At 36.0% G+C, this 22988-nt stretch overlaps 2 protein-coding genes across 2 annotated transcripts in view; both read right to left on the bottom strand.

Annotated features, from left to right (window-relative positions):
- LOC123564869 (uncharacterized) overlaps positions 1–22988 on the bottom strand; it is a 29276-nt gene that overhangs the window by 5720 nt on the left and 568 nt on the right. The window lies entirely within an intron of this gene.
- LOC123564867 (elongation of very long chain fatty acids protein 6-like) lies at positions 20445–22917 on the bottom strand. Its single transcript, XM_045358760.2, has one exon. It carries the CDS (start codon positions 22913–22915, stop codon positions 22100–22102), a length of 816 nt encoding a protein of 271 aa, XP_045214695.2. The 5' UTR covers positions 22916–22917; the 3' UTR covers positions 20445–22099.

Raw genomic sequence — 22988 nt, 5'->3', positions numbered from 1 at the left:
CTAAAAATAGAAATACCATTAAACAACTTCTCATGAACTGCTTCACAGATCTTCATCAAACTTTTGTCTGTAGCATTATTATAAGGTCCTCTCCAATGTTTGTCTAGAGGGGATGCTTGAGCTAAAAATAGAAATCTGTAAAGGACTTCTTTTCATGAAGGCTTGATGGATCTTCATTAAATTAGTCTGTAGCATCATTATAAGGCCCTCTCTCAAATTAATTTAGGAGCCTCTAGAGCTTCAAACTGGGATACTTGGCCCTTTTAAGGGGACACTTTAGCTAAAAATAGAAATATAAAATTTATCTTTAAATCACTTATTTCCAGTAGATTTTCCTTAAATTAGGCTTGAGCATCCTTGTAAGGTCCTCCCAGATTTCTCAAATTAGGGCTCTTAAACTGTTTTATGTTACCATTCATGATTCAGTGTGTCATACATATATTCAAGATCAAGTAGTCAGGTGAGCTACTTAGGGCCATTATGGTTATCTTGTTCTTATTATCTAATTTTGATAAACTATGTATTCAGAAGTCTTGGTAACACAACATAGCTTACTTGTTTCAACCTAAATTTTCATTATATAATTTCAATAAACTTTATATAATCAGTCTAGAGATTGCTCATGATAACCTGAACTGACTGGTCTAGTTCAGTAAGTTCAATATCATAAGAAGGAAGAAGCTGTAATTCAGTTTATTGCCGAGGTGGTTTGAAAAAAACCACAATTTTGGTCTGTGTTTATGCTGCTTGTCTGTCGGCAGACAATTTGATTTTGGTCTACAATTGTCATATTGTTTTGGTTTGATGACCCCTTTTGTTTTGCAAAACAGTCATTACAATTATCTTGAGACAAAAACTGTTTCACCTCAATGACTGCAGAACACTTGGATCTACATCGGTCAGACTTCATAGGACGATTGCCAGTAGTCACTAGATGAGCACTACTGAACTAAGAGGTCAGTAGGTGAAAGGACAAGGTTATAGTGACCTTGAGATTGAAAAGTATTTTCTGTTCAGAAACCAGAGAATGTTTTGACATATAATAGACAAACTAAATGTGATGATTGCCTGTGGCCATTTGTTTAAGTCATCTGTAGGTGAAAGGTCAAGGTTACAGTGACCTTGAGACTAAAAAAATGACACTCAAAAATTAGAGAATGTTTGGGCCTCGGTATGATCAAACTTCATGATGATTACTTGTGCTCATTACATAACTTATTGTTTAAGTGTCAGTAAGTCAAAGGTTACGGCTGCAGTGAAATGGTCTCTGGTTAAGAGCTGGAGAATGCTTGGACCTATGGTCACCATACTTCGTGATATTATCTGGTGGTAGGCAAAACAAATGTTTTTAAATCGTTTGTGTATGGGAATTGAATTTTTAATTTTTAATAACTTTTTCGCTCATTTATGAATTTTCAAAATTCAAAAAGTTTTGAAATACTTACAATTTTCATATTTTCGTATTCAAATATCTTTTTCTCAGTAGATGATTCTATTGTTTGAAGGGTCAGGTTAAAGGTCATGGTCACACTCACTAAAACTAAAAATGTTTATGATTTTTATCTGGAGAATGCTTTAGCCTGTTGCCATCAAACTTCATAGCATGTTCATTTATGGTTAGTAAATAAGCTGACTTACTTCAGACTGAAATTTCCAAACCTTGTTGCCTCAGACAGGCTATTATGGAAATGCACAAATTTTATCCCACCCAGGGATCGATTGCTCAGTAGAGAAAAGTCAAAAGTCATGACAACCTATCTGAAGAGGATAAGTTCAGTCCCAGTTCAAGGAGAATGTTCTCTATCACAAGAAGACAATGCATGCATACAAAGTCAATTATACCTCAACTCCGTTTGATTTGGGAAAGGCGTCGGCTATTGGAAGTACAGAATGCAGAAATACTAGAGTGGTCAACTGACTGCCGTTATATTATTATTAGACACAGTTATTTGCAAATATTGGAATTAAACCCCTATCAATCAAACAAATTGCTTAAATTATCTATAGGATCAAAAGTGTAATACAATTAATGAATATGGTAATAAGCAACCATTGACACATATTATATCTCTGTTCCCGCTGGAATAACAGAAAAACAGTGAGATCATCAAGTGATAACATATTGTCATAATATTGATCAGGAATGTTATGTACAAACAACAGAATTTGCTCTAAATTACTCTAAACAAGAGTGCAAGAATGTCACAATATACGCCCGTCACAGCAAATTTCTTTACTCTAGCACCTGTATTTGCAAATGGAATTTTAATTTTGTGGTTGTTTAGTAATAACTAAGTGTTTTGTTTTTCTAAGTCCACAAAAAAACTCCTTACCAGGTAGAGATACCTTAAAATACACCTAAAATTGGAAAGTAACATCTATCTTGTACCACAGAAAAGTGGTCTTGGTTTTTCCCTATGGTCAGTTATAAAAAAGTTACAATATAAGTTATTTGTAGTAACAACTAAGGGAAGTTAATCTTAAAAAAAAAAAAAAAAAAAAAAAAAAAAAAAAAAAAAAAAATTGTAAGTCCACACAAAAATCTTTACCAGGTAGAGACTGGTCAAAATACACCTCAAAATTGGATGTAGCATGCATGTTGTACTACAGAAAAGTGGTCTCGATTTTTCCCTACGACTAGTAATGAAAAAGTTACAATATAAGCTATTTATAGTAACAACAAAGGGAAGTAATTCTAAAGAAGGGAACTGCGCATGACACTTCGTCTCATGATGGTGTATAATTGTGTCAAGTTACATCAAAATCCCTCCATGCATGAAGAAGAAATGCTTCGGACAAAGTCATTCTTGTATCTGACCTTTGGCCTCTAAGTGAGACCTTGACCTTAGACCTAGGGACCTGGTTCTTGCGCATGACACTACGTCTTGTGGTGGTGAACATTTGTGCCAAGTTATATCAAAATCCCTCTATGCATGAAGAAGAAATGCTCCGGACAAGGTTTTCATTCTTGTATCCTTTGACCTCTAAGTGTGACCTTGACCTTAGACCTAGAGACCTGGTTCTTGCGCATGACACTCCGCCTCATGGTGGTGAACATTTGTGCCAAGTTATATCAAAATCCCTCTATGCATGAAGAAGAAATGCTCCGGACAAAGTTTTCATTCTTGTATCCTTTGACCTCTAAGTGTGACCTTGACCTTAGACCTAGGGATCTGGTTCTTGCGCATGACACTCCTTCTCATGATGATGAACAATTGTGCCAACTTTCATCAAAATCCCTCTATGCATGAAGAAGATATGCTCCGGACAAAGTCATTCTTGAATTTGACCTTTGACCTCCAAGTGTGACCTTGACCTTAGACCTAGGGACCTGGTTCTTGCGCATGACACTCCGTCTCATGATGGTGAACAACTGTGCCAAGTTTCATCAAAATCCCTTCATGCATGTAGAAGATATGCTCCGGACAAGGTCTGTGGACGCCGCCCGCCCGCCCGCCCGCCCGGGGCGTTCCCATAATACGTCCCGTTTTTCAAACGGGCGTATAAAAATTGCTGTTAATTTAATTCACAATTAGCTAGTGGCTTTTAAATGATCCCTGCTCCAACTACAATTTTTTAAAAGTTCTGTATGATACCTCTGCCACTCTTAAAGACCATCAACCTGAATACTACCAGGCAGAACATGACCTGAACATGCGAAACTGACTTACAAACCAGCCTCAGTTATTCAAATTACTATAATTTACATTTTGTGACAGTGTCTGTTTCAAATTTTGCAGATTAATTGTCATTAGCATAGATATATCCTTAACCATATCAATGTCAGTTCAAGTTCAAACATAGTGTAGCTATCTGTAATATCATATATTATCAACATATAATGTCATAACCTTCTTCAGTTAAAGTTCACTGAGTGTCCCTTTCACTGTCCCATATAGATTATTCACTGAATTTACTGTGAAACTGTTATTATTCATGTGTCAATTTTAAGGTTTAAATTTAACCGCAAAAACAAAACTATAACATATTTCACAATATTTTTCAGTTTACTAAAGTGAAAATAAAAAGTAGATATGAAATGGTGTCGTGTGTGGAAGGGGAAGGGTGGGCACTGGGGATGTGTAGTGATGTAGTAACTGAAAAACTAACTCTGTTACAATCACAGACACAAATGGCTAATACAAACAAGGGCAAAATTTCATCAACACAATAGCAAGAGTTATGGAACCTATTATGGAAAGGAAGTGTGTGAAGTTTCGTTCAGTTGTGATGTGTACCAGTACTACAAAAAGTGACATAATTTCATCTAATTACAAGAGTTATTTAAACATAATTGAGCCGCACCATAAGAAAACCAACATAGTTGGTTTACGACCAGCATGGATCGAGACCAGCCTGCACATCTGCGCAGTCTGGTCAGGGTCCATGCTGTTCGCTTTAAAAGCCTATTGGAATTGGAGAAACTGTTAGCGAACAGCATGGATCCTGACCAGACTGCGCGGATGCTGGTTGCAAACCCACTATGTTGGTTTTCTCATGGCACGGCTCATTATGTAATTCATTTGATATTATTAAGAAGGCTTAAGTTAAGTTTTGTTCAGTTGTGTCAAGTAACCTTGAAAGTGTTTGAAGATATACTTCAGGGGTATAGCAATAACTCTAGTTACATTTGCCATGGCAGGCTAAGAAGTTGCAGATGATACTTTCCCTTCACCCAAAATTCTGAATGTGTATTCATAAATATCTTCTCCATTTCATTATTATATAGTAAATAATCTTCAAGAAAAAATTATGCAAACTGGGTGGAAATAGATAAAGTTGTTCCTCAAACCTTGAAAAATGTGAAGTATCAGTGAGGTAACAGAATACATAATTAATGTATCAAAATAGGAAGAATTTTAGTTTACCAAAAATTTTAATTCAAAATGGTAGAAAAATCTTCAATTTAGGCAAAAAGGTGAAAGTAAAGTAATTAGTGTACCAATGTTGTTACAATTAATGCACTTTTACTGCTTTGACTGGATACGCAGTATTACTTTTTATCGTGCTGAGTGAGCTACAATAGATGTGTGAAAAAATGTATCAAATTTGGGAACTTGGGACATCTAGCCCATTCTTGACCTTGGTTTATAAGCATGGCCTATTCTTGACCTTTGACAAGTGTTTAATTTTAGGGGCTAAATTTCAATAAAAAGTTCAAGGCTCCTTCTATCATTTGGTCTGTCCAGTAAGTTGATTGAGCCTTTCAATAACTGCTGTGTTTATTCTATCTGAAATAATCAATGCATTATTTAACCATTGACATTTTCCATATTTTAGTAAGTATAATTTGTACAATTGAATCTTTGTAAAGCTTCGCTCAATGATAATACAAAAAGATGGTCAGAAGACCTATTAGATTTATTGAAGTTCAATCTATTTCTCAAGGTCTCGAGTTACAATTTGGCAAGACCACTTCTGGGGTATTTGTATGGTGGCTGATTTAGGAAATTTCATCACGTCTAATTGGTGTGCATGCAGGTTATGTAGCACATTTTGTTTTTGCGCATGTGCCAACACGACATTACAAAACTTAGAACCAACAGAACAAAACATTTATTTTGTGCCGGCGTGCAGGCCATCAACAAACATGGCAAGATGAACGAAATGTTTCGTTCTGTCACACTCGCGCGTGCATGCCAACCCGAAATAAAATGTAGCAAAGAGGGGCATAATTTTGCTAAAAAATGTAAGCAAGAGTTATGAAACTTGCTATTTGATATATTCCATGATGCCGAAGACACACTGAGAATCTGAAAACATTTGGACAAGTAATTCCTATGAAACATCTTAAAATGCAAAATTGTCACAAAATTTCTATGCTAAAAAGGGGCACAATTTTGACAAAATAACAGCTAGAGTTACATAACTTGCCACATGAGGTCATCTTATGATACCAAAGACAAGAGTAAAGTTTCAACAAAGTCTGTCAGAAGCAAGGTTAACAAGATGGCCCTATATCACTCACCAGAGTTGATCTGGCCTGCTGACCTAGTTTTTGCCCTACATGACCCACTTTCGAATTTAATCTAGAGATCACCAAGAAAAACATTCTGATCAAGTTTCATAAAGATTGAGTCACAACTGTTGCCTTTAATGTGTTCACAAACTTTTCCTTTGATTTGACCATGTGACCTAGTTTTTGACCCCAAATGACCCAGATTAAAACTTGATCTAAAGATCATCAAGACAAATATTCTTACCAAGTTTTATAAAGATTGAGTCACAACTGTGGCCTCAAAAGCATTCACAAGCTTTTCCTTTGATCTCACTTCTGACCTAGTTTTTGACCCCACATGACCCAGTATCAAAACTGGCCTAGAGATCATCAAGGCAAACATTCTGACAAAGTTTTATAAACATTGGGTCACAACTGTGGCATCTAGAGTGTTCACAAGCTTTTCCTTTGATCTGGCCTTCTGACCTAGTTTTTGACCGCACATGACCCAGATTCGAACTTGACCTAGAAATCACCAAGATAAACATTCGTACCAAATTTCATAAAGGTCGAGTGTTCACAAGCTTTTCCTTTATTTCACGGGGTGACCTAGTCTTTGACCCCACATGACAAAGATTCGAACTTGACCTAGAGATCATGAAGACAAACATTCTGATCAAATTTCATAAAGATTGAGTCACAACTGTGGCCTCTAGAGTGTTCACAAGCTAATCCTTTGATCTGGCCTAGTGACCTAGTTTTTGATCCAGTATGACCCAGTTTCAAAATTGACCTAGAAATCAATAAGACAAACATTCTGACCCAGTTTCATAAAGATTGGGTCAAAACTGTGGCCTCTAAAGTGTTCACAAGCTTTTCCTTTGATTTGACTGGGTGACCTAGTTTTTGACCCCACATGACCCAGATTAAAACTTGGTCTAGAAATCATCAAGACAAACATTCTGACCAAGTTTCATAAATATTGGGCCACAACTGTGGCCTCTAGTGTTCACAAGCTTTTCCTTTGATCTGACCTACTGGCCTAGTTTTTGTCCCAACATGACCCAGTTTCGAACTTGACCTAGAGATCATCAAGACTAACATTCTGACAATGTTTCATAAAGATTGGGTCACAAATGTGGCCTCTAGAGTGTTCACGAGCTTTTCTTTTGATCTGGCCTACTGACCTAGTTTTTGTCCCAACATGACCTAGTTTCGAACTTGACCTAGAGATCATCAAGACTAACATTCTGACCAAGTTTCATAAAGATTGGGTCACAATTGTGGCCTCTAGAGTGTTCACAAGGAAAATGTTGACCAACGCCGAACGCCGCACGCCGCACAATGACCAGTCACAATAGCTCACCTTGAGCACTTTGTGCTCTGGTGAACTAAAAAGTCAAGGTCTGCCTCAGTATTTTTGTTTGTTTTTATGTTAGGTTTTATACTACACTGACGCAATTATAGGTCATATGCCAACTTTCCAGCTTTTGGTGGCAAAGGAAGGTCCTAGGAGCCACTGTGTACATTATTGCAAAAAACAAGCGGGCACCTGGGTTGAATAACCAACCTTCCACCTACATAAAAGAATTCTACATCCCAAGTGAGGATTTAAACCTACAGCAGTCAGAGGCAAGTGATTGGAAATCAGCCTAATAATCACTTTGTCACAGATTTGTAATACAGTTCAACTTCCTTTGCTTGAACTCTTAATAATTCATACACCAACTCATCATCAGGTCAGTGCAAAATATCTGTATTCTTTTTTGATGGCTGGAAGCACCGGAAGCATGAACAAATCATGCTTGTCCCGCCAAGTTGGAGTGAACAAAGTTCAACTGTATTCGTCTCAGTGTTTTTTTAAAACTTGATTGTGTTCTAAATGGCATCATAGCACAATTTTACAGCAGCCTTTCTGGTAAAGGTTGTCATATTCGTGAAAGAGCAAAATAACATAGGAAAATGGAGACAGCTTGCATTATAATATTGCTACATTTTACATTTGCCCCCTGAATTTGCGTAAATATTCACCTTGACCTTGTTCAGAAATATCATTTTGAATCCTTCTGTACAACAGAGGTGAAGCTAAGAAAACCATAACTATAACTAATGACTTGCAAAACCAAAGCATACACAAAAATTATGCTTTGCCAACTGACTGATCAAAAGTGTTTTAAGCAGCCTTTTTTAATAGACATTGAAATGGCTGCCATATTACTAAGAAGTCACACACTGAAGGTTGTTTGTTAAAATTGTTGTATCTGCATTTAAATTGATAAAGGTTATACATTTATTTCCCAGATAACCCTCATAAGGTTTTTAAAGTTGACAAACAAAAATTATTGTTTAAATAACTTTCAATTATCATAATGACAAAATTCAAAATAAAAAACATCAATTTTAACTAACTTTTTTATTTCACCAATACAAAATAATGTATAGTGTTCATAATAATATCAAAGAAATACAAATTAATAAATCAAATATAATAATTATACAAAAACAATTTAAAACAAGTATTCTTTTAGTTCATAATGAAATACAATTTACCTGAACAAACATGGACAGAAAAAAAAATCAATTGGTATTAATACAACACACTTAATGCCTAACTGCATGTACATTAGTGTTAATGGATCAAAATATTTTTGTTGATTTGTCTGTCTGTGACCAGGTTACTACATGTACAAATATTGTGCGTAAAAATTGTACAAATTCCTCTTATAACACGTCAAATTCCCTGACCACTGGACAAATGTTTGGCAAATTTAGGTGACATCTGATTTGTATCCTAAAGAGTTTTTGTCCCTTAAAGATTAAACCATTTGTTTAATTAACACAGCTCTCGTAATATTATTTACTTGAGCTTACCTCCTTATATATTCTTGATGGGAAATAATTCTCTCCAATAAATCTTGTATCCTTTTTAGCTAAGGGTAAAATGCTTTATATCAGTATTTAACAAATCTACTGTGAAATCAAACATATTGGTGAGGTATTAGTTGTTGCTTATTTAGCAGTTTTGATTACTGTTAAATCATTTAATTTTACTGGCCTGAAATTTCAAAGTTTTAGCCGAAATAGCTGTTTTGCTGAGATAAGTTCATTTTGTTTGTTTATGTTGGGTTTAATGTTGCACTGACACAGTTATTGGTCATATGGCGACTTTCCAGCTTTGATGGTGGAGGAAGACCCCATGTGCCCCTCTATGCATTATTTTATCACCAGCGGGCACCTGGGTAGAACCACCGACCTTCTGTAAGCAAGCTGGATGGCTTCCTCACATGAAGAATTCAACAACCGGACTAAGGCTTGAACCAACATCAGTGAAGAGCTAGTGATTTGAAGTCAGTGACCTTAACCACTCGGCCACGGAGGCCCCCGTATATTCATGGATTTCAACTTTTGAAGAGAAAATGTATAGGAATTTTACTCATTTGTTTTGGGTTTAACGCCGTTTTTCAACAGTATTTCAGTCATGTAACGGCGGCCAGTTAACCTAACCAGTGTTCCTGGATTCTGTACCAGTACAAACCTGTTCTCCACAAGTAACTGCCAACTTCCCCACATGAATCAGAGGTGGAGGACTAATGATTTCAGACACAATGTCGTTTATCAAATAGTCACGGAGAACATACGCCCAGCCCGAAGATCGAACTCACGACCCCGCGATCCGTAGACCGACGCTCTACTGAGCTAAGCAGGCGGGTCGAATTTTACTCGTTCCTTGGGACCGAATTAAACGGATTGATGCTACAATGATATCCATAAAAATTAGTCCCCCAACAAATATTCAACTGGATTTCAATTAATTTAAAACTTTACGAAAAATAGGCATTATATATGAATATATACCTCCCATTTTTAGACTATACATGTACCTGAAGTTCACAAAATCTTAATCACATAAAATCTTTCAGATTTTACGGTAATTTTTTTCAACTACCCTCTCTGTAAAACTGACATTCTAGACAAGCCCATCTGTTAGTGGGTTTAAATTATTCTTATTTTACATGTCAGTAAAGATGTATTGACCTTATCAGCATAAAATACCACCATCTAATAAAAGATTTATACAATTCATCTCCAAATAACTACAAACTTGTATCGATTATCCACTTAATGCAATAGCTAGCTGACATGGGACAAAATTAACCACCATAGCCTGCTAAGATACTGAATTTGAAATATATAGTTTCCCTGCACAAACTGTTGGTGATCCGCATAAAAAAGTACCATATAATGAAGACTATATAATTATTAAAATCTACACCTCTGATCTTCTTATAGACTTAAAACAAAACTTAAAAAAAAAGTTTCATTAAGTATATTCAAGAATTAAATTTGAGCAGCATCATGAGAAAACCAACATAGTGCATTTGCGACCAGCATGGATCCAGACCAGCCTGCGCATCCGTGCAGTCTGGTCAGGATCCATGCTGTTCCCTAATGGTTTTTCTAATTGCAATAGGCTTTGAAAGCGAACAGCATGAATCCTGACCAGACTGTGCAGATGCACAGGCTGGTCTGGATCCATGCTGGTCGCAAATGCACTACGTTGGTTTTTCTCATGTTGCAGCTCATTTCATTTATCAGAATCTTACAACATTAATTCTAATAATACAAGGCAGTTGGAAAGACAGCTAAATCCCCCGCCACTGCTATGGATAGTGAAAAGGTAAAACCTTTGATTTTAGCTGTGACCTTGACCTTGAACTGACATGGCTGACTCATGAATTCTGCACAACGTCTTGATGAGGTGATCATTTGACCAAAGTTTCATGAAAATCCTTCAAGGGGTTTAGGAGATACAGAGCTGAAACCTTTGACCTTCAGTTGTGACCTTGAGTTGACATGGCTGACTCATGAGTTCTTGATGAGGTAATCATTTGACCCAAGTTTGATGAAAATCCTTCAAGGGGTTAAGAAGATACAGAGTGGACACCAAATGGAAGGCTCAAACCTTCGACCCTTAGTTGTGACCTTGACCTTGAGCTGGCATGGCTGACTCATAATTTCTGCACATCGTTCTGATGAGGTAATCATTTGACCCAAGTTTTATAAAATTCCTTCAAGGGGTTTAGGAGATATAGAGCAGACAGGAAATTGAAGGCTCAAACCTTTGACCTTCAGTTGTGACCTTGACCTTGACCCGACAAGGCTGACTCATAAGTTCTGCACATCGCCTTGATGAGGTGATTGTTTGACCCAAGTTTGATGAAAATCCTTCACGGGGTTTAGGAGATATAGAGCGGACACAAAATGGAAGGTTCAAACCTTTGACCCTAAGTTGTGACCTTGACCTTGAGTAGGCATGACTGACTCAAGGGTTCTGCACATCGTCTTGATGAGGTGATCATTTGACCCAAGTTTTATAAAATTCCTTCAAGGGGTTTAAGAGATATAGAGCGGACACAAAATGAAGGCTCAAACCTTTGACCTTGAGTTGTGACCTTGACCTTGAGCCGGCATGACTGACTCATGGGTTCTGCAAATCGTCTTGATGAGGTGATCATTTGACCCAAGTTTTATAAAATTCCTTCAAGGAGTTCAGGAGATATAGAGCGGACACAAAATGGCAGGCTCAAACCTTTGACCTTGAGTTGTGACCTTGACCTTGAACCGACAAGACTGACTCATGGGTTCTGCACATCGTCTTGATGAGGTGATCATTTGACCCAAGTTTCATGAAAATCCTTCAAGGGGTTTAGGAGATATGGACCGGACACGATTTTGTTACGGACGGAAGGACGGACGCAGACCATTCCTATAATCCCTCCGCCACGGCGGGGGATTAAAAAAGTCACAATGGAAAAAAAAAGTAAAAAATTCCACAGTATCTATGAACAGAGCGAACACTGAAGCAATTTAGCCCCTATATATGAGCAGGCTGTGTTTATTTAAACATTCATTTGCAATATTTATGAGAACTGAAAAATATATATTATAACACTCAAGCCAGAAGGCCATGCACTCTAATCAGTTCATAAATGACTATATAAAAACAACAGCTGGGTTCTCAACAAAAACACCTTCTCATTTCGCACATTTTAAATATTGCAACATTTCTTTCACAATAAAATAATGTAAAATCAGCTATGTCACATGTTTTGGATGTTTTGAATACATCATCTATTTTTTGAATTTTATGTGTTTTCAGTTCCTGAGGCAATATCTAAGTACTAAGAGACAATGTAGCACAGAAGAAAGCTTTTACATTTGAAACGCATTTTTATCACATAAGTAAATGACATACTACCTTGCCTGTAACAAATGGAGGTGATTTCTTGAAAAAGGAAAAATGTCATCCTCTTACAAATACTCAGAAGCCTAAAAATGGTAAAAGTACAACAGTTGTAAGAACATTATTAAGGTCAGGTGTAGCATTGTATAAGCCACTTAAACTTTAACCACAAAATGAAGTGACTGAAATTAATATCAGTTAAAGTGCTCTTCAACCAGGAAGTATAACCCACTTTGCATTAACTAAACAATAGTTTTATATCCCGATAGCATTCCAGTCACACGGTTTACTAAAACCTACTATCAGCCTTTATAGATGTGATTAAAGCTTAAGTCCAGCTAATTACAATGCAAACGATACAATGTATTAATAAGAAATAACGCTCAACAGGTTCATAGTATGTGTCACAATAAAATGACATGCAGGGGCGTACCGAGGCATACGCCTATACGCCTGTGCGTACAATTCAAATTCGACTCTAGAAAAACGAAAAAGCTTAACGTGTGAGAAAATGCAATAAAATGTAAACCCCAAAGGGGGTAAGGTGGCTATTTCAAGTTCTTTGTTTAACAAAATCATCTGAATAAGATCAAATTCATTTTTGAAATAGTAGATTTATTTGTTCTTGTAATAATCTTGGAAAGATTTCTTGAAAGCATAAGGCACAGCAAATACAGTCAGAGTCAAACATCGGCCCTTCACAAACAGAAGCACAGACGCACACATGCACCCACACAAACAGACAGCGATGACAAAAAGAACACTGTAGGCACCGCTCTAGAACAAGTGGTAACACCTTTGATATTTTTCTTCATTCTAAATAATATTTCGCTTACAAAGAAACAATTTCATTTATGAAAGTTTGTCCAACTGACAGTGCAATTGACAGTATTTCATTCAAATCTTTTTTTGGTCACCAGGTTATTGTATCACAGCGGGCACCTGGGTAGAACCACCAACCTTCGTAAGACAGCTGGATGGTTCCCTCGCATAAAGAATTCAACGTCCTAAGTGAGGTTCAAACCCACATCGGTGAGGTGAAAGTGATTCAAAATCAGCAACATTATCAACTCGGCCATGAAGCTCCCAAGTAAAACATTGGTATTCAAGCATGCACGAGAAGAACAAAAATGCTTGAGTCATCCGAGGTCTCGAATAAAAAAAAAACCTGCCCTTAATATTACATTTCTAGTGAATATTGATGTATAATTCAATCTATCAATCTATATCCACATCTGTATAACAAAAATAGAAAAAGAAATTTACACAGTTTAAATTTTTGTTTGCAAAAATTAGATGTTGTTTAAGTTGTCTAGAAAAAGTTTATTTTTGTGTCAATGATTATTTCATAAAACCTGACACATTCGCAATGTGCGGGCAGTTAACGTAACCAGTGTTCCTGGATTCTGTACCAGTACAAACCTCCGCAAGTAACTGCCAACTTCCCCACATGAATCAGAGGTGGAGGACTAATGATATCAGACACAATGTCCTTTATCAAATAGTCACGGAGAACATACGCCACCAGGAAATAGAGACTCTCACCTACCCCATACTCGCAGCAACGCTGCTTTGTTCATAGTTATGCTGCTCGTGTATCTTGTGTACAGTTCAAAATCATCCAGGTACGCCCCGACATGCTGATTATGACTATATTGATGGTTAATGCCCACTACCTCAATACAACATCATTCATTGCAAGCTGTATTTAATAGGCTCGCACAAATTTTTGTGTTTGTTTTTTTTTTACATAAAACTGGATAGACTAAATGAATATATCTACTCTTTATTCCTTACAGTATTTTTCTCCATTCAGAGTTATTTTACAAAAAAGCATAAGATATTCTATAGTTAATAAAATTAAACTGCAACTCTTATGTTGTTAACATTACGTGTATGATGTCTTTTCTGTTTAATGACAAATTTTTCTCACTATTGGAATATGGGATTTACTGCCCTGAAAACAAACACTCACATACTGGTACTTCAAGTAACCAGTACAGTAGCCATCTTCTTGAAATACGATGATAATTTAATATCTGCAATATAAGGGTTACTATATCTTCTAAAATAAACTGATACATTTGTATATTTTAACATCTAACCCGTCTGCAACTTAAGTCAAATATATCTGATTATGCAATGTCTTGTTACATATTTGGTTTTGCAGACAGTAACATTCATTCTGTACATCATCTATACTAGCACTCTCATGTCGGCATATTGATTCCCGGGAACACACTCTTAATGGAAAATGCATCTCCGGAATAAATATACCCAAATCAATGGACTTTAGGCGAATAATGGCTGAAAAACACAGTCTGATGGCTGATCAAACATCGTTTACGTTTGTCACAATTTTGTGTAGTCAACATGATTGCTCCGATTTCGATTAGTCTTGCACTAAATGGCAATGTGTGACCATGATGGCAAATATGTTAAGTTATATGTTAGGCAAAATATGGTCTTGTATGAAAAATTTAACTAATTTCCAAGTCCAAAAAGGGTCATAATTCAGTCAAAATAGTTGACAGAGTTATGTACACTTGCCTACAGATGGAAATCATGTTGATAAACTAGTGTTAAAAGTTTCAAAGCCACAGTTCAAATAGTTTTTGACAAAAATTTCAAAGTCCAAAAAGGGCCATAATTCAGCCAAAATAGTTGTCAGAGTTTGTACTCTTGCCTACAGATGGAAATCATAATGATAAACAAGTGTTAAAGTTAAAGCCATATGTCAAATAGTTTTGACAAAACATGGACATACACGAAAACAAACCAATTTCCAATTCAAAAAGGGCCATAATTCAGCCAAAAAAGTGACAGAGTTACGTACTCTTGCCTATTTATAGAGACTATATACTGAACAAGATATAAAAGTTCAAAGCCATATGTCAAACACTTTACACAAAATATAAACTGGTACGAAAAACTAACCAAGATTTCTAAGTCAGAAGGGGCCATAATTCAGCCAAAATGCTTAATGAGTTATTACTCTTGCCTACAACTGGACATGTGATGGTAACAAGTGTTGAAAGTTTCAAAGCTTTATCTCAAAGACTTTGTCAAAATGTAGACTGGTACGAAAAACCAAGATTCTAAGTCAAAAAGAGGCAATAATTCAACCAAAATGCTTGATGGAGTTTATTACTCTTGCCTACAACTGGACATGTGATGGTAAACAAGTGTTGAAAGTTTCAAGCTTTATCTCAAAAGACTTTGTCAAAATATAACTGTACGAAAACTTAACCAAGATTTCTAAGTCAAAGGGCTATAATTCAGTCAAATGCTTGAAAGAGTTATGTACTCTTGCCTATAACTGGACATGGTGATGGTGAACAAGTGTTGAAAGTTTCAAAGCTTTATCTCAAAAGACTTTGTCAAAATGTGGACTGGTACGAAAAACTTAACCAGGGTGTGACGCTGACGCCGACGCCGACGCCGTGGTGAGTAGGATAGCTCTACTTATTCTTCGAATAGTCAAGCTAAAAACCGGTGTGCTTATAAAACTGATGTGTAATAGATTCTGTGTATAAAAAATATTAAATATGTAAACTCTGGTAAAATGTGGGCAATGAGTTTGTATTAATAAAATAAATATGCTGAATTCTTTACAAACTATACATCAAACAATTATGCCTGAATTCTATGGACTATAGACCCTATGACTACTCATACCTCGTAGAAAAGAATCTTTATATGGAAGATATAGCCAGAAATGTATCTAGACAAATGAGGAAAATGGAATTCATCTGTGATCACTTGTTGTAACATTTACAAATAACAAGAGCTGTCTGTTGACAGCGCGCTCGACTATTCGAAGAATTGATTGAAAATGGGGTCAAAATATTTCCACGGATATTCAGACAAAAGAAATAAATAGATTAGGCAAACAATGTTCCTGTATTACTTTGATTTCATTGTCTTGCACTTATTGGCAATATATGAGGCAATTTACAAAATTTGCAAAAAGGGCCATAATTCAGTCAAAATAGTTATGTACTCTTGCCTACAGATGGAAATCATAATGATAAACAAGTGTTCAAAGTTTAAAAGCCATATGTCAAATAGTTTTGACAAAACATGGACTTGTAACCAATTTCAAAGTCCAAAAAGGGCCATAATTCAGCCAAAATAGATGACAGAGTTATTTTCTCTTTCCTTAAGATAGAGACTATTATACTAAACAAGTGATAAAAGTTTAAAAGCCATATGTCAAACACTTTACAAAAAATATGAACTGGTACGAAAAACTTAACCAAGATTTCTAAGTCAAAAGGGGCCATAATTCAGCCAAAATCCTTGATGGAGTTATGTACTCTTGCCTATAACTGGACATGGTGATGGTAAACAGGTGTTGAAAGTTTCAAAGCTTTATCTCAAAAGACTTTGTCAAAATATGAACTGGTATGAAATATTAACCAAGATTTCTATGTCAAAAGGGGCCATAATTCAGCCAAAATCCCTGATGGAGTTATGTACTCTTGCCTATAACTGGCCATGGTGATGGTAAACAAGTGTTGAAAGTTTCAAAGCTTTATCTTAAAAGACTTTGTCAAAATATGAACTGGTACGAAAAACTTAACCATGATTTCTAAGTCAAAAGGGGCCATAATTCAGCCAAAATCCTTGATGGAGTTATGTACTCTTGCCTATAACTGGCCATGGTGATGGTAAACAAGTGTTGAAAGTTTCAAAGCTTTATCTTAAAAGACTTTGTCAAAATATGAACAGGTACGAAAAACTTAACCATGATTTCTAAGTCAAAAGGGGCCATAATTCAGCCAAAATCCTTGATGGAGTTAAGTGCTCTTGCCCATAACTGGCCATGATGATGGTAAACAAGTGTTGAAAGTTTCAAAGTTTTATCTCAAAAGACTTTGTCAAAATGTGGACTGGTACGAAAAACTTAACCAAGGTGTGACGCCGACGCCGTGGTGAGTAGGATAGCTCTACTTATTCTTCGAATAGTCGAGCTAAAAATATCAAATAGTCAGGATACAATTTTAAACCTTGCATTTCTTATCAAAGAACAAAGGGATTTAGGTAAACACGTTAACCATGTAGGGTCTATGCTATCAAGGTGACCGAGTTCAACATTTGGGTACATATAAACTGATTATAAATTCTTTGGTTTTTCTTACTTCAACAGCTAAAATTTTCCATTTCACCGTAGAAACGCCCTCTCCCCAAAACACCTTCCCTAGCTCAGCTTTTGTAAAAAAAAAAATCTATGGCTGATTCATGACCATGTTATTACATGTCAATGATCATGTCAGTATGAAACAACCTGATTTAAAACTATCAGATGCATGCACTTTGTCAGGTTAGTAAACCTTTTATCAGGACACTTGCATGTACTTGGTTGAGTAAATACTGAAACTATTTCATGACAGATGTATTAAGTATAGTCAGTTATAGTAAAAGTGTAGAAGACCAAGAGTTTAAAAGGTCAAAGAGCGGGTCAGGACCTAGCCAGTCTAGTCAGAACCTATCTGCTCCTGAAAACTTTTATATAAAGCTGTAAGAAAAGTGTTAAAATTTACATTAAAGCTTATGTAGTGGTATTGTGAAACAAAAATGAATAAAATTTAAGTAATTAAACATGTTCTGGTATATAGTGTGGTTTTAAGAGTATTCAGGTGCATAAAACATAAATGTATGATGTAAAGAAGTAAATTAAAAAGGTAACAATTACAATAAATACACAACCAGATTAAAATGCATACAAGGTCAGCCTTTAAAATTGTAGTTTGTAGTGCTCCTGCTCAATGAAATTGCCACCCTCTCCCAAAAGGCATAACAAATTAAATATTTTGACATCTGAAAATCATTTTCATTTATTTTTGAACAAAGGTAAACTATCAAATTCCAATCATGCGGACTGAAGTCCATTGCAGTAAATGCTTCAATTTTATCTTCTGAAATTGTCACGTGAACAGTGCAAGTAAGCAATTTCTCTTTGTCTCTGTGTGTTTTGCTGTTTTGGGTTTAAGCACTGTTTTTCAAAAGAATTTCAATTATGTAATGGCGGGCAGTTAACCTAGCCAGTATTTCTGGATTCTGTACAATAACTAACCAGTTCTCCACAAGTAGTGCGAAACTGCCAACTTCTCCATATGAGTAATAGATGACCGATAGGATTTCAGACCCATTGTCTTAGAACTATGAAATTGTCACAGGGAGCATACACTTGCACAGGGACTGAATTATTAAGTTTAAAATTCTGAGTCAGAGCCCAACAAACCATTTTCAAAGCTGACCTAACCTTGACATAAATTATGGGCTTTCATTACATGTACACTGGAGTATGAAAGTAGCACTTGTCATGCATCATTGATCAAGGTAACAGGTATATGTATATTATTATTCATCTTCTTTTCACATATTTTACTTTTAAATATACAAATACAGCTTAACTGCAAAAATGTAAAGTGCTTTACAAAGCTTGCAACATACATGTACTTCATACAAAAAATCATTTAGATGTGTTTGAAAAATGTACATGTTCATTCTTGCAAAAATATGACCTACTGGGTATATGTATGGGTGCAATGTTCAGTTACAGGGTTCTCGGAAACGCCGAAATCGGCGTCCCTGTACGCATAATTGGTCCCGGTATACGCGTGTTTATTGCAGCTTGGGAGTCCCCGGACGCACGTTTCTGCAGTAAGACGCAATGAAAATTAATTGATTACGTAAACCTGCGAATACACAAGGTTTTGACTCGAAAACAAAATATGTGGGCGGAGTTACTCGCTTGTCACCGATAGCCGCGTATAGCCAATCAGCGTTGCCCGTTTCCACTACACCGCGAGATAGCATGTGTATGATCAACTCGAATATACATGTGATTGTCGGCATGATTGCATAGGTGACAATTTCTAATTGTTTACGACGGATTACGTAGTATTTGAAGTAACTTCGATTGTTTTCTCACGTACTAATTACCAAGCAGTTTTCAAGATGTTTTTTTTTTTAGAAAATGTGATAATTACGCTTAATTATGAATGTCCAAGTAATTTTAAGATGCTGTCGATGTCGGTCTTAGTAACGTGATTATTTTTTTGCAAAATCGCTGATGTTACTGAAGTAGCATTTATCAATTCATAATTTTAACATGTCCAAAACATTGCAAAATGATACCAGTTTCACTTGGGTATTGATTACATTTTACTCGGACTTTATCATAGACTCCCTGTTTAAAATCTCAAACTTTAAACTAAAATAAAGGTATTAAATCCATATAATATTTCAATGAAACTTCAACGTTTTGTTGTTTGTAGCAACATCTGGGGCATGTGCAGTGAAAAATCTAAATTTAATTGCTAAAATAGTGTGATATTTATTTCTGAAGTCACTATATTTTCATTGTAAATATACTTCGTTATACCCAAGTGGAAACTGGCAGGTACTCGAAAATGCAGCTCTCTGATTGGTCAGTTAGAACCCCTTATGTATGGTGATGTCATGATAAAGTTATGAATATGTTGATCATAGACATACTGTGCATTCTTAATGTATTTTAGACCGAATGTTTTATCGTTATGCTCTTAATAAGCATTAAAATATAAGAATAATTGTTCATATATTTTCTTTTCACTGTATGTTTATATACGTTTCCATTCTGAAATAAAAAGGTTAAGAAAAAGTTATCACGAGGCATTTTGTCCAACTTGATATTTTCACAAGGGGGATTTTGTCCACCTTGATAATTTCACAGGAGATTTCGTCCAGGAAGACCAAAAACATCAGGGATGGGGGGGGGGGGGGGGGGGGGGGGGGGGGGAGGTTGTCCAACATTAATTTTTGACTACATTTTACTTATTTTACCTTTACCTTTTTATCTCATCTTAACAATATTTTGGTGAAGAATTGTGATTACAAAATGTCTGTCGGTCTACATTTAATCTGACAGTACAAATTAGAGGCCTGTGTTTTGACGAAAAGTCTAGTCAGTAGTTGGGACTGCAACTTTTTCAGCTTTGGGAGTCCCAGGACTGCAACTTGAAATTGCTAGTGAAAACCCTGAGTTATGAAAAAGGTCTTAACACATAGTACAATGTTATTTACAGTGTATAAACTATAAAGCACACAATATACATGTTTGCAAATTGTGTACCCTGCTTGGCTAACAACGCCATAAATTTTTTTTAATGATTCTGAATAACTTGCAACTACATGACTGTAGAGAGTAGTAAAAATCATTTAAAGCTATAACGAAATAACCATATATGATGTAAGGAATAACATATGAATGAACACAGTCAATGTATATGTTATCATAAAGCATTCCATTCTTCTCCCACTCATAAAAAAATGCAAAAAATAAACCATCAACATAGTTCATAACTTGGAACAATGAAACTTAAAATTCTCAAAACATGTTATTTTAATTTAAAAAAAAAAACCAACAAAAGAATAACTTATCTTTCAGAATCTATATACTGCTAAACCTTTAATAGTATACTAAGTCTTGCTGGTGACTAATTTTCATGGATTTCATATATGCAGCAATCCATAAATTTAATTTTAAATTTCAATAAATAAAGTTCCCTTTTATGTTAATATCTCCAAATACTGAAATCCTTAAATTCATATCATCACAAAATAGCTGTATTGACCAAAATCCCAAAACTTCACACCCAAGAAATTAAATGGCTTCACAGTATATATTTTCAAAATATAAAAAATGAAAAAAAAAAGACACTGACATGAGTCATGACTGTGGGGTTACTTATGAAATAAATAAAATGGTTAAGGTGAATGACTCTGTACAAAATGTATGTACTACAATATGTGCAGAAGATGTGTCTAAGATATACAAAGAATGTTATAATTGTAAACATGTCTCTAAATATATAAAGCAAACAAGAGGCCCGCAATGCGGAGCAATATACGCCCGAAGGTAAGACCTTTGACCCCTAAGTGTGACCTTGACTTTGAAGCGAGCCATCCGAAACATGCACTCTGCACGTCATTGTGCCAAGTTTCTTTAAAATCCTTCAAGCTGTTCAAGAGTTACAGAGTCATATGAGCCACGCCATGAGAAAACCAACATAGTGGCTTTGCGACCAGCATGGATCCAGACCAGCCTGCGCATCCACGCAGTCTGGTCAGGATCCATGCTGTTCGCTAACGGTTTCTCTGATTGTAGTAGGTTTTAAAAGCGAACAGCATGGATCCTGACCAGACTGCGCGGATGCGCAGGCTGGTCTGGATCCATGCTGGTCGCAAAGCCACTATGTTGGTTTTCCCATGGCGCGGCTCATATGACCTTTAGCCCCTAAGTGGAGTTACAGAGCAGATACGAAATTGCTAATGGATGGATGGACGTACAGACAGACGGACACCAGCGTCATAACATAATACGTCCCTTCAGGCGCATAAAAACACTTGTAGGATTAAGTCATGCATGTTCAAAAATTTCGAAAACATACTAATCTGAAGTTCTTAACATTATACATTAATTGTTAAATTCCCTGGTTATAACTCATTCTCTTTCTGGACCCTGAACCAACCACAAATAGATTCTCATACAATGAATGGAAGTTTTACACTATTGTAAATATTCCGAGTTTTGTGTAGACAATCTGATAACTGGACCTCCATAGAATGCCACATCCTGTGCGTAGTTTTTCCCCTTTGATATTGATAAGCAAAGTATCAGTGAATAAGTGAAGTCTTCTATTCTTAAAGGGAATCCATATCACACTTTTATTTGGTTAAAAATTGAGCACTTTAAAACTGCACAGTTATCTTTACTGGTTTTCTTACATGCAAGGTGTGATCTTCATCAGACTCAGTTGTGACTGCGTAACTTACTGTAACAAGTCTATTACAATACCATTGATCATAAGTATGGTGAAGCACAATGTTAATTTAACATATCCAGCAAAATCTAATAAAAGCTATCATCAATGTTTCTTTTCATGAACTGCTGGCTTCTTTACAATGTAGGTTGTGTAGAAAAAATGTGAAAATAGTACTAGATAACTGAAATACATTATCATGCAATACTTAATATTTTGGTAACTACTATCGCATTCTCGACCAGACTTGAGTGCGTTAAAAGCCACAATATTGACAACAATCCCAACCATCATTTGAACAAGCTGAAGCGATGTAATAGCCATGTTCACCCACTTAGGAAATTGGTATTTCATAGCTCGAAGCGCGTAATAGCTGTACATCATGGAATGAACTGTATAATTCATTACGATGAACCATCTGCCTGTGGAAATTCTTTCACTGTAACTATACCAAGAATACACAAGTACACTCATGTGATGGTACCAGTGAAGAAATATTAATGGCTGCTTTCTTAGAACTATGAATATTGTATCGCCAAGTTCAAAAACTTTTGACACCACAAAAAGGTATGTCCAGAAGCTGGTCACCTTCCCTTGTCCCATATAGGAACTGCTACAACAGGAATATTCGAAGCCAAGCGACAACGACCAGATCAGTTCTGGCACAGTACGAATTGCACCGACAATACTAAATATTGCAAGAACACCGCTCCAAAATGCTAAATATGGTCTCAGTTCGAACCTCTTTCGGTGTGCCATATAAAGCTGGCAGCCAAACACCACAATCAAATAAACACAGGAATACACAAAACTGTCTGCCCAGTGCTGGTGCATGTAATCATCAAATGCACGTTCGTCATGGGTTTTCTCGAAAGGAAAGAAGTAAGTCATATTCGCTGGATCAAGATGTGAGTTATCCATTTTAATCTTCACAGATAAGCAGCTAAAATATCACAAAAAATCACTAATTCAATCCAGCGGGTGTGTTATCTTC

Source organism: Mercenaria mercenaria, chromosome 2 (assembly GCF_021730395.1).
Source record: "Mercenaria mercenaria strain notata chromosome 2, MADL_Memer_1, whole genome shotgun sequence".
NCBI lineage: Eukaryota > Metazoa > Mollusca > Bivalvia > Venerida > Veneridae > Mercenaria > Mercenaria mercenaria.
This window is presented reverse-complemented; position numbering and strand designations above follow the sequence as displayed.

Bases quoted from the DNA above. Each gene is read 5' to 3' on its own strand.
- LOC123564867 (XM_045358760.2), bottom strand. From the start codon at position 22,915: ATGGATAACTCACATCTTGATCCAGCGAATATGACTTACTTCTTTCCT.